At 38.6% G+C, this 13,193-nt stretch overlaps 1 protein-coding gene across 1 annotated transcript; it reads left to right on the top strand.

The window, feature by feature from the left end:
* Positions 1–10,589: 10,589 nt before the first annotated feature.
* On the top strand, positions 10,590–11,789 carry LOC139144389 (uncharacterized). The gene has a single exon (XM_070715091.1). The coding sequence runs from the start codon at positions 10,590–10,592 to the stop codon at positions 11,787–11,789; it is 1,200 nt and encodes a 399-aa protein (XP_070571192.1).
* The last annotated feature ends 1,404 nt before the right edge of the window (positions 11,790–13,193 follow it).

The following is a 13,193-nucleotide window of genomic DNA, read 5'->3' as shown; positions in this document are numbered from 1 at the left end:
TTCAGTAATTGTTTTGAACATCGGATATTCACCTTAGAGGGGTACTAGCGATCGTTGGAACAGCCTATTCAACCAATCAATGACAATTTTGTCAACTTGGGAGCTTCAAAATCAGTGCGTACATATTGACATTCAAACCAAGTCCTTATGGACTATGGCTCATTTGCATAAACAGAAATGGCCAAGAATCTGTATGGGGAAATGTCGTTATCAACTGTGTCAAATCATTAATGACGCATACAACATTATTTTTACAAGTTATATCCATCTATTAAAATCAGACCAAAATTTTTAAGATAGTATACGCCAAATTACATAATACTTTAGATCACAACATTTTGAATTAGTAATAATTCATCAAAACCCTGGCCAAGCACTTACATATATATAGAGAAGAAAGTTTGTCACTTTGCTAATAATTATTGTTTCACTACTATTTCTCCCAAATGTTTACAATGTTACGATTAAATACATATCCACTCACAATCGTTTTTGTATAGAAAGATAAAGCCATTAAAGAAAATACTTTGTTTGCCGTCCTTGGATTTTTGAAAAAAACCTACCAGCCAACCAAGGAAAAAAGACAAACACAGACAAAAACACAAGTGTATTAACATAAGCTCAAGTTTTCTTTGGTTTCCTTCGGAAAAATAATATTTTTATTTGTAATAGTGTTAACATTGTGTTTGTTTTCTTAATTTTCTCTGAAAACCTACCAGCATGCGGACGGCAAACAAAGAATGTTATTTAAAGCGCCTAAGATTTATATTTCTCGGGAAATAAGTACAGTAATTTGTAATCGTGTGATATACTTGGGACTAAGGCTCTTTAAAAGCCAAAGGTTTGAGTAATGTTTGTGGCCTCAACCTATACAATAGCTATATCTCGTCTGTATCATCGAAATTCGCCCTTCTGAATCATTAACCCTTTGAGCGCCAAAGTCATTTTTTGTCGCCTTTATAAAATGAAACCCAGTAAACTTTATTTCAGCCAAAATTTTGATAAAAAACTGTAGCCGATTAAATTTTATGCCTATTTGTTCCAAAATTATCAAACAACTACAGAGACATTCATAAAAAAATTGTAAAATGTTGTACTCAAATTTTGGCGGGAAATAATTGCAGCACCCAAAGGGTTAATCACCGAATTTTGTCACTGCTGTGTTCTGCAGTTAATTTCCACGGGTGGATGCAGGGACTACATTAATGTTTCGTCTCGAAAAATAACAAGACATTGTCTGATATCCTTCCGAGAGGAAACAGATTCGTGTCTCGTATATTTGATAAGGATAAAAGAAAATATATTGCCATGCAAATTTGGAAAGCTGATGTAACGGGGAATTAAAAATATGCACATTGAAAAAACTTACAACGTAGGTGGTCCTCGGCTAATATTTAACATCTCAAAATGTAGAGATAGAGGGCAAATATCAACCTTCTTTGACAAAGCTTCAAGATAACAGAAATACTTAAAAGATTCAAATGAATAGCCTTTTTCCCATTTTTTCACAGAACTATTAATTTTGAATGAATGCAGAAAATTACTTTTCGCCGGGGGAATGACCCCAAAAATGCATGATCTGAATGCAAACCACGTGACAGTAACATCAGGCAATGCTAAAATGAATCTTTACAATGTCTGACGCTTTTTTTGTCTGATTGAATTTCCATTTAGTGTTTTTGAAGAGTGTGTACTATACGTTATATAAGGCATTCTGTTGGTAGAGCAAAAAGGGTACCAGCTGGTCGCTGTGAAATAATAGTAAAAGGACATTTCAGCTGAAACTGTTCTACGTATTAGATTTACACAAAGGAAGTACTTTCCGATAATCTGTTTCACGCTTAAGCCCGTCAAAGGTTAACTCTTAAACGTTGAATGGATAAGGAACTTGACGAAATTGAGTAGGGGGGTGCTGATAACTCTTACGGCTATAAGAAGACCACAGGAAGTTGAGTTGAAGAACTCACAGGTCAAGAATGAAAATTACTAAGTCTGCACCTCATTGCTTTCATCGTTCTTCTGGTAAACACATTAATGCAATATTACGAAAACTCTTCTGATATTAGAAAAAATGCTTCAATCGAGCTGTAGTAAGAATGTGATAACCAGATGTGTTTAATGATTTGTGTGTGTGTTTTGTTCAGCAGAACTTATCACCAAAAAAATGTGTGTTTATTCATAAAATGCATGACGCACAAAAGTCACCTTTATCCAGATGTTTATTTCCTATTTTGTCTTCGCAATAAGTCGAAGTCACATTGTTTATTAGCAACATCTAAATTGTGCGTATTTTATGCAGACTTCAATCATCTTTTCAAAATAAACCTCGCCTTTGAGCAATTCCATTTAATCGTGATATTGTCATCTATTGTTCTAATAGTTCTAGCCGTTTTAGCCACCCTCCGTTGAATACAATGTCCCTTCCCTCAAAACACTTGCGCAAAATATAATGATCAGATCTTCCTTGCGCAGAAACACGAGCCCTCCCGTCGTAGACTCTTCACAAGCCCTAACAGTAACAACACCATTTCTAGTTTGTGAAGCATGTCTCCCCATAACATGAGTTCACCTTTGCGGTGTTTCTTTGCTTTAGTGGCAATCGCCTTTCTTTATCGACTTTTGTCAAAATACAGCGCTATTCAGGAGCTATCTATCCCCGATGAAGATGAAAGTTTCTATCACTATACTTTATCGGAAACTGGAGAGATTCTGATCCGCGCTGGGGACGAGGAGATACACCTGCTGGATGATAAAAATACCAGTAATCGGTCATATACTAGTAGTTCGCTACATCCATCCACGCGCAATCACGAAGTCAAATACACATCTGCTCCCCATGCAGACAAACTAACCATTTCGGTTGAACCGAAACAGCAAATAACGGAGAATGAGGGCAAGGCCGGGAAACGAGCGTTGGCCTCCGGGGAGCAGCCCATTTCCTCGATAGTGTCCCTCGCAAGAAACATCGCAATGCAGTATGGCTTCGTCACCTTACAATTCTTCAACCGTGGCTACATAAACATCACCAAGAGCTGGGTATGTAACGTCAAATGCATGGGAGTGCTGCCTCGGGTTCTCTTCATAGCGACTGATCACGATGCACTGGATGGTCTAGCCACATGGAACCGCGAGCTGCAAGTGTCGCTCCTACCTTACGACATTGGTTTCAAATTGTCCTTTGGATATGTGAATTATAACCGATTCATTCTCTTGAGGACATGGGTCATACTCGTTTTGTTACAGAGTAATATTCCTGTCGCCCTCATCGAATCTGACGCAGTGTGGTTTGATGATGCTCTCTCGGTAATAGGTAGATCCCAAGGTTTTGATATTGTGTCGGTGTCCAACAACGTGAATGGTAAAGGTATCTCGGGTGGTTTCCTATACCTCAACGCAAGTACATCGACTAAGACGGTATGGTATCTCATGTTTACGGAGTTCAAAATGCGCATGGATGAGCAAGGACATGAACAAAAAGAGATGTTGAATTCTGAATCCGAAATAAATACCCTTAGACGGGTACTCCAGAAAAATCCCGTGAGGATTAAGACATTACCCCTCGAGAACTTTGTATCGGGTCTTTGGTACACCAATGCCACCCTGCGTGAGATTACAAAACCTATAGTCATCCAAGTAAACTATATTGTAGGAGTTGACACCAAGATTAGTCAAGCAAAGAACTGGGGACATTGGTATCTGACAGAAGGCGGACATTGCAAAGATGATTCAGAATTACTCAAATGCGCCTGACGACGTTAGAACCACCTGAATATCAGTAGTATATTTGCCATGATCATACTTACTTGAAATTGTTAAACCGAGCGATATGCACGCTCATATTGTCGTGTGTACAATACATGCCATGTACATGTATGAAGCTGTGCTCTTAATCGTAATACACATTTGTCAACAGTTTCGAAGAGGCTGTATGCCTGACATGCTACTCAAGCAATCAAAATAATTTTGCATACTCCAGTTATGGTGGATTTCTTGTGCACGTGTAATAATAACTGAGAGCTATACACATTTGCCGAGTACATAACATTTGATAACGTTAATTAGGCAGACTACAACTACCAAAAACAGCAAGCAAACCTAGACCATTCCGTACGCGTTTCTATATGAAATTCGTAATGCTTGGCTCAGAACTTTGTGACTTCAGTGTGCTAGGGTAATTCTGCTCAGCTAGGGTTCAGGTAGTGTTAAGGTAGAACGCCCCCTGGGGGATAGATATTCGGACTCTCAAATTTCTACATAATCCTCTTTGATCTACCACTTGCGGGACTCATTTTGAAGCTCTTAGAGAAAGAAAACTTTTACCGGCTTAGTCTTTCGAAAATCCAAAGTTTAATTTTCCCCATAGAGTTAACACAAGAATGGCGGCCATTTTGAATATCAAATATCGCAAAATGTTGGGTAATTTGTTTCGCTAGTTCCAAACTTTGTACGGTGATCCCTCGATTTTTGTTGTTAATTTGGTAAGAGAATGGTTGCAAGTTCCAGTCAGGATAGTTTGAGCAAACGTTTAAGCTTTCACTTTCGAGGCGTATACTACCTTATCAACATTCGAATTATCGTTCACACTACCTGAACCCTTGTAAAGGAGAATGGCCCTAGCACACTGGAAAGCATTGGGAAAACAGAAGAAAGCATAGCATGTTAAACAGGTATGTCAGAATGTCACTAATGACAGACGCCCCAATTCTCAAAAGTCTATGGTTCACATAGTCGGCACCTGCATGTAGACTTAGCTATACAAAATCTCGTTGCTCAAACGGAGGCTCATTGTGTGAGTCTCTTGCATAATGACACATTGGTCAGCCGAACACTCCTTTCTGCAGTATTACAGCATATCAACATCTTCCATGTTATTTTCCTTGTGCTGCATTATCGGAGCCACGCTTCTTAGAACTGAATTTAATATTCTTCTATGTTAACAATCTTCACATGCCTTTCCGTTGACCGACTATGAAACAATTTTACAATGTAGAGTTCTCCGAGCAAGAATTCACAGTGGTACAAACTTTAACCGCTATTATTTCAGAATCCCCACGTTCATGTAAGAATGCCCGGGCAGTGATGGTTCCGTCTTTGTCACAATACGGGGAACATGTCTGTCCTCTAAGGAGGAGACATTAATGACGCCTGATATTTCCCGAGACATCAAATCAAAACTTTCAAATCGTGCATTTTATATGCTCTCGTGCCGGAAAACCCAATGTTTAATGATGTAAAAAAAAATAACATATAACATAAATATCTATTAAGTGACCGTTAAATTTATGGTATATGGTCGTCGATTAATATTGAAAAATTATTTTTGCTAGGTCACTGTGCTCAGTTTTTCATCATGACAATTGGGCAAAATGTAGCCAGGAATTAACAATTTACATACTTACGTTCTCATGATCGTCATTTTGTGGACTCTTCAGCAGGTGCCATTTTGATCTGGCCAGAGTTGGATTAACTCAAGTCGGCTTAGATTGATAAGTGCAAAAAACAAAAACTGATGCGTTTAAAAATGAACCAAGAACTTGTCTTATAGGAATAAGGAGTCTATACACTGCTAATAACATGTAGTGTCGATCATCTGCGAGTAGAACTGCCAAATACATGTTTATATTTTCTTTGAGAGCATCCCCAATAAGAATGCGGCCATATGATAATTGGAGGGGGGCCTTGAAAAATTTTGATCATGTAGACGGGAGACTTGAAAATTTTTAGGGTACTGAGGGGATCTGAAAAAGAAATTCAATCGCGAATCCTCCAGGCCCACCCCCCCCCCCCCCCCGTTATTTGTGAACGCAGCCGTACAAAGGAGACGCGTTTTGGAAACATACTTTTCTTAGAAATGTTATGAAACTTACCTTTGTGCAACTGGTCTTATATTTTCATCGGATTAAAATTATGAAACGGTCTATTTGAGTGCTTTTACTGAGGTTGCACAACGATTCAGGGTAATTGAATTTACCATTTATCATTATTAATGTGGCAGAATGCATTCTTTGGGTAAAGGAGAAAGTCGCGCCAGCTGTCATAATCTCTTTCAATTCCCTACGTCAGGTAGAAAAATAGCATGTATGTTTAATCTACGTTCTTTCATAAACAGAGTTAAAAACCCGACGAATAATCGCTGTCAGTAAGTTCGCTCCGGTTGTCACTCATGAAAACGGACGATCGGCCTGAAATCAGGGCCAATCACCCTCTGATCACCCAGGTGCCACGGACCAGTTCGACGCACCGCACCATGATACTTGTCCAAAACTCAGGAATCCCCTAAAAGATGCATGTGATTTATTTCCATCTGTACCCTGTGATTACATAAGTTTCGTAGCTTCGTCCTTTCTCCCATGTCTCTTGGTGGAAAAAACGCCCAAAATTCGTTGTGCCATTCCTTGAACAAAGTTGTTGCATTAGGGACTGGCCAGTTTCTTCGGCTTGGAGGGGCCGTGGATAATTTTGTGCGGACATCAGAAAGTGGCTGACCCGTCATCCTCTTTCAACTTTCGTGTGTGGGGATTTGGGTTGGGGATGGAGTGTGTGTATATAAAGTAAACTGTAGATTATCCGAACGTAACTGTTATATATATATATATATATATATATATATATATATATATATATATATATATATATATATATATATATACACAAAATGTATACAATGTGCCCTCCCGGTTATCACCATAATGGCTTTATGGCAACCTCTGAACTTGGGCACAGAGGGTACGGTTACACATTGTTGAGGATTAAAAATATGCACTCACCAGAGTGCTCCAACGGCAATACATACCATGAGCGAAGCATAGTGCCAACAGTGAACGCCCCTTATATTACGCAAGAGGCTGCCCAACAATATATATATATATCTCGAATTATACAAATGTCCTCGTGACTGCTCGAATTAGCTCCAGTACCGAAAATAGAAAAAGATGTACAGTTGTTGGTTGTAATGACCGTTTAAAAGAGATTTATGAAATTGCCCGTGACGCATTTAAATTATTGCGTGAGTCTGGTTACCCAAGAATGGTCCATTGTATGACTTTAAACGTTGTACTCATGCTCGCTTACGGGCGTGAAGAGCAAATGAAAGCTGATGATGCTATGGCCAAAAATCGTTTAGGTGTAAACCACAAAAAATTGGTACCCCGTTAATAATAAAAAGTCTTCCTCCTGGCCAAACAATGTGCTGGGTGGCTGTACTGGCGAAGCAAATGTTGCTCATGTGTGGTGTAACCATTACCGTGATTTCACAACTCTGTGAAAACTACAGATGACCAGGAGATTGTTTTAGATACTGTTGAAAAGTGTACTATCCATAATGATGTTATTGTTTACACTAGGGACGTTAGCGATGCCACTGGGAAACTATAGGCCGGTAAATCTGCTGGCTCTGACTATCTTTCAACTGAAAATTTTATGTATGCTAGCAATAAAGATTCCCATTTTACTCAGTATGTGTTTTACAGCGATATTTTTGCACGCTGTTTGCCGCAGTCGACTTTCCGATACTGTTTTAGTTCCCATCATAAAGGACAAAAACAACAATATCAATGACAAAAGTAACTACCGTCCGATTGCACTCTCGATACTTGCTTCTAAGTTCAAAGAATTAATTTTATTTAGGATTTTATTCAAAAAGTTAATTGATCGCAAAGTTCCAGTTTATTTATCAGACGGCCAGCACTCGTTTTGGTTTCATGGATTCGAATTCTTTGGATCTTTTACGAAAAGATAACGATTATCATCATTTATTGTTGCGTAATCATCTTTCCATATAGACTATGATATAATTTCCTGCTTCTAATAGTTTTATGAAATCTGATATACACTGGAATGCACTGAAGATATACACTGATATTTATTAGTGCCGCGACTCATTCGGTTGTGTTTGTGCATCGCATCATAATGTCTATTTTGGGAACATCTTTACTTGCAGCATGCTACCTCCATTGTTGGAAAACAAATGCACAGTGTCTGATGCAGACAATCGTAGTTGGCAGAAAAGGAACAATGCTTCTGCATTAAAAGTTCTAAGGCAACTATACTGTATGTATTTCAGTAATTGTTTTGAACATTGGATATTCACCTTAGAGGGGTACTACTGATAGTTGGAACAGCCTATTTAACCAATCAATGACAATTGTGTCAACTGGGGAGGTTCAAAATCAGTGCGTACTTATTGACATTCAAACCAAGTCATTACGGATTATGGCCCATTTGCATAAACAGAAACGGCCAGGAATCTGTATGGGGAAATGTCGTTATGGTGCCACTATCAACTGTGTCAAATCATTAATGACGCATACAACATTATTTCTACAAGTTATATCCATCTATTAAAATCAGACCAAAATTTTTAAGATAGTATACGCCAAATTACATAATACTTTAGATCACAACGTTTTGAATTAGTAATAATTCATCAAACCCCGGCCAAGCACTTACATATAGATAGACAAGAAAGTTTGTCGCTTGGTTAATAATTATTGTTTCGCTGCTCTTTCTCCCAAAAGTTTACAATGTTACGATTAAATACATATCAACTCACAATCGTTTTTGTATAGAAAGATAAAGCCATTAAAGAGAATACTTTGTTTGCCGTCCTTGGATTTTTGAAAAAACCTACCAGCCAACCAAGGAAAAAAGACAAACACAGACAAAAACACAAGTGTATTAACATAAGCTCAAGTTTTCTTTGGTTTCCTTCGGAAAAATAATATTTTTATTTGTAATAGTGTTAACATTGTGTTTGTTTTCTTAATTTTCTCTGAAAACCAACCAGCACGCGGACGGCAAACAAAGAATGTTATTTAAAGCGCCTAAGATGTATATTTCTCGGGAAATAAGTACAGTAATTTGTAATCGTGTGATATACTTGGGACTAAGACTCTTTAAAAGCCTAAGGTTTGAGTAATGTTTGTGACGTCAACCTATACAATAGCTTTATCTCGTCCCTATCATCGAAATTCGCCCTTCTGAATCATTAACCCTTTGAGCGTCAAAATCATTTTTTGTTGCCTTTATAAAATGAAACCCAGTAAATTCTATTTCAGCCAAAATTTTGATAAAAACGGTAGCCGATTAAATTTTATGCCTATTTGTTCCAAAATTATCAAACAACTACAGAGACATTCATAAAAATTTGTAAAATGTTGTACTCAAATTTTGGCGGGAAATAATTGCAGCACCAAAAGGGTTAATCACCGAATTTTGTCACTGCTGTGTTCTGCAGTTAATTTCCACGGGTGGATGCAGGGACTACATTAATGTTTCGTCTCGAAAAATAACAAGACATTGTCTGATATCCTTCCGAGAGAAAACAGATTCGTGTCTCGTATATTTGATAATGATAAAAGAAAATATATTGCCATGCAAATTTGGAAAGCTGATGTAACGGGGAATTAAAAATATGCACATTGAAAAAACTGACAACGTAGGTGGTCCTCGGCTAATATTTTAACATCTCGAAATGTAGAGATAGAGGGCAAATATCAATCTTCTTTGACAAAGCTTCAAGATAACAGAAATACTTAAAAGATTCAAATGAATAGCCTTTTTCCATTTTTTTACAGAACTATTAATTTTGAATGAATGCAGAAAATTACAGTTCGCCAGGGGAATGACCCAAAAATGCATGATCTAAATGCAAACCACGTGACAGTAACATCAGGGAATTCTAAATGTAGCTTTACAATGTCTGACGCTTTTTCTGTCTGATTGAATTTCCATTTAGTGTATTTAAAGAGTGTGTACTCTACGTGCTATTTATGAAGTCACTCTGTTGGTAAAGCAAAACGGGTACCAGCTGGTCGCTGTGAAATAATAGTAAAAGGCCATTTCTGCTGAAACTGTTCTGCGTATTGGTTTACACAATGGGAGTACTTTCCGATAATGTGCTGCACGCTTAATCCCGTCAAGGATTGACTCTTGAACGTCGAATGGATAAGAACCTTGAGTAGAGGGGGTGCTGATAACTCTTACGAGAAGACCACTGGAAGTTGAGTTGAAAAACTCACAAGTCAAGAATGAAAATTACTAAGTCTGCACCTCATTGCTTTCATTGTTCTTCTGGTAAATGCATTAATGCGATATTACGAAAACTCTTCTGATATAAGAAAAAAATGCTTCAATCGAGCTGTAGTAAGAATGTGATAAGCAGATGTGTTTAATGATTTGTATATTTTGTTCAGCAGAACTTATCACAAAAAATGTGTGTTTATTCATAAAATGCATGACGCACAAAAAACACTTTTATCCAGATGTTTATTCATATTTTTCTTTGCAATAGGTCGAGGTAGCATTGTTTATTGGTAACATCTTAATTGTGCGTATTTTATGCAGACTTCAGTCATGTTTTCAAAATAAGCCTAGCCTCTGAGCAATTCAATTTAATCGTGATATTGTCATCTATTGTTCTAATAGTTCTAGCCGTTTTAGCCACCCTCCATTGAATACAATGACCCTTCCCTCAAAACACTTGCGCAAAATATAGTGATCAGATCCTCCTTGCGCAGAAACACGAGCCCTCCCGTCGTAGACTCTTCACAAGCCCTAACAGTAACAACACCATTTCTAGTTTGTGAAGCATGTCTCCCCATAACATGAGTTCACGTTTGCGGTGTTTCTTTGCTTTGGTGGCAATCGCCTTTCTTTATCGACTTTTGTCAAAATACAACGCTATTCAGGAGCAATCTATCCCCGATGAAGATGAAAGTTTCTATCACTATACTTTATCGGAAACTGGAGAGATTCTGATCCGCGCTGGGGACGAGGAGATACACCTGCTGGATGATAAAAATACCAGTAATCTATCATACAGTTCGTTACATCCATCCATGGGCAATCACGAAGTCAAAACAACACCTGCTCCCTATGCAGACAAACACACCATTCCGGTTGAACCGAAACCGCAAATAACGAAGAATGAGGGCAAGGCCGGGAAACGAGCATTGGCCTCCGGAGAGCAGCCCATTTCCTCGATAGTGTCCCTCGCAAGAAAGATCGCAATGCAGTATGGCTTCGTCACCTTACAGTTCTTCAACCGTGGCTACATAAACATCACCAAGAGCTGGGTATGTAACGTAAAATGCATGGGAGTGTTGCCTCGGGTTCTCTTCATAGCGACTGATCACGATGCACTGGATGGTCTAGCCACATGGAACCGCGAGCTGCAAGTGTTGCTCCTACCTTACGACATTGGTTTCAAATTGTCCTTTGGATATGTGAATTATAACCGATTCATTCTCTTGAGGACATGGGTCATACTCGTTTTGTTACAGAGTAATATTCCAGTCGCCCTCATCGAATCTGACGCAGTGTGGTTTGATGATGCTCTCTCGGTAATAGGTAGATCCCAAGATTTTGATATTGTGTCGGTGTCCAACAACGTGAATGGTAAAGGTATCTCCGGTGGTTTCCTATACCTTAACGCAAGTACATCGACTAAGACGGTATGGTATCTCATGTTTACGGAGTTCAAAATGCGCATGGATGAGCAAGGACATGAACAAAAAGAGATGTTGAATTCTGAATCCGAAATAAATACCTTTAGACGGGTACTCCAGAAAAATCCCGTGAGGATTAAGACATTACCCCTCGAGAACTTTGTATCGGGTCTTTGGTACACCAATGCCACCCTGCGTGAGATTACAAAACCTATAGTCATCCAAGTAAACTATATTGTAGGAGTTGACACCAAGATTAATCAAGCAAAAACCTGGGGACATTGGTATCTGACAGAAGGCGGACATTGCAAAGATGATTCAGAATTACTCAAATGCGCCTGACGACGTTAGAACCACCTGAATATCAGTAGTATATTTGCCATGATCATACTTACTTGAAATTGTTAAACCGAGCGATATGCACGCTCATATTGTCGTGTGTACAATACATGCCATGTACATGTATGAAGCTGTGCTCTTAATCGTAATACACATTTGTCAACTTATAACAGTGATTCATATACTGTATCACTTCATACAATATTAGACAATTTTGGGACCAATCCTGACGGGTGTAGCATGCTAGCAGGGTACGCTTACCCATTCCGGACACCTGGTACCACCACTAACTATCAGTGGTTCAGGATGGTCCTACTTAAATTTGTAAATCTCAAATGTCCCATGGACCTGGTTATGTATTACCTTGAATGAAAATGATTATTGGACCAGTTTAATGTCATATTTCGAAGAGGCTGTATGCCTGACATGCTACTCAAGCAATCAAAATAATTTTGCATACTCCAGTTTTGGTGGATTTCTTGTACATGTGTAATAATAACAGAGAGCTATACACATTTGCCGAGTACATAACATTTGATAACGTTGATTAAGCAGACTACAACTATCAAAAACTGCAAGCAAACCTAGACCATTCCGTACGCGTTTCTATATGAAATTCGTAATCCTTGGCTCAGAACTTTGTGACTTCAGTGTGCTAGGGTAATTCTGCTCAGCTAGGGTTCAGGTAGTGTTAAGGTAGAACGCGCCCTGGGGGATAGATATTCGGACCCTCAAATTTCTACAATCCTTTTTGATCTACCACTTGTGGGGCTCATTTTGAAGCTCTTAGAGAAAGAAAACTTTTACCGGCTTAGTCTTTCAAAATCCAAAGTTTAATTTTCCCCCATAGAGTTAACACAAGAATGGCGGCCATTTTGAATATCAAATATCACAAAATGATGGGTAATTTGTTTCGCTAGTTCCAAACTTTGTACGGTGATCCCCCGATTTTTGTTGTTGATTTGGTAAGAGAATGGTTGCAAGTTCCAGTCAGGATAGTTTAAGCAAACGTTTAAGCTTTCACTTTCGAGGCTTATACTACCAATATCGACATTCGAATTATCGTTCACACTACCTGAACCCTTGTAAAGCAGAATGGCCCTAGCACACTGGAAAGCATTGGGAAAACAGAAGAGAGCATAGCATGTTAAACAGGTATGTCAGAATGTCACTAATGACAGACGCCCCAATTCTCAAAAGTCTATGGTTTACATAGTCGGCACCTGCATGTAGACTTAGCTATACAAAATCTCGTTTTACACGTGGAAACTCAAACGGAGGCACATTGTGTGAGTCTCTTGCATAATGACACAGTGGTCAGCCAAACACTCCTTTCTGCAGTATTACAGCATTTCAACATCTTCCATGTTATTTTCCTTGTGCTGCATTGTCGGAGTTACGCTTCTT

This window comes from Ptychodera flava, chromosome 11 (genome assembly GCF_041260155.1).
Source record: "Ptychodera flava strain L36383 chromosome 11, AS_Pfla_20210202, whole genome shotgun sequence".
Classification (NCBI taxonomy): Eukaryota; Metazoa; Hemichordata; class Enteropneusta; family Ptychoderidae; genus Ptychodera; species Ptychodera flava.
This window is presented reverse-complemented; position numbering and strand designations above follow the sequence as displayed.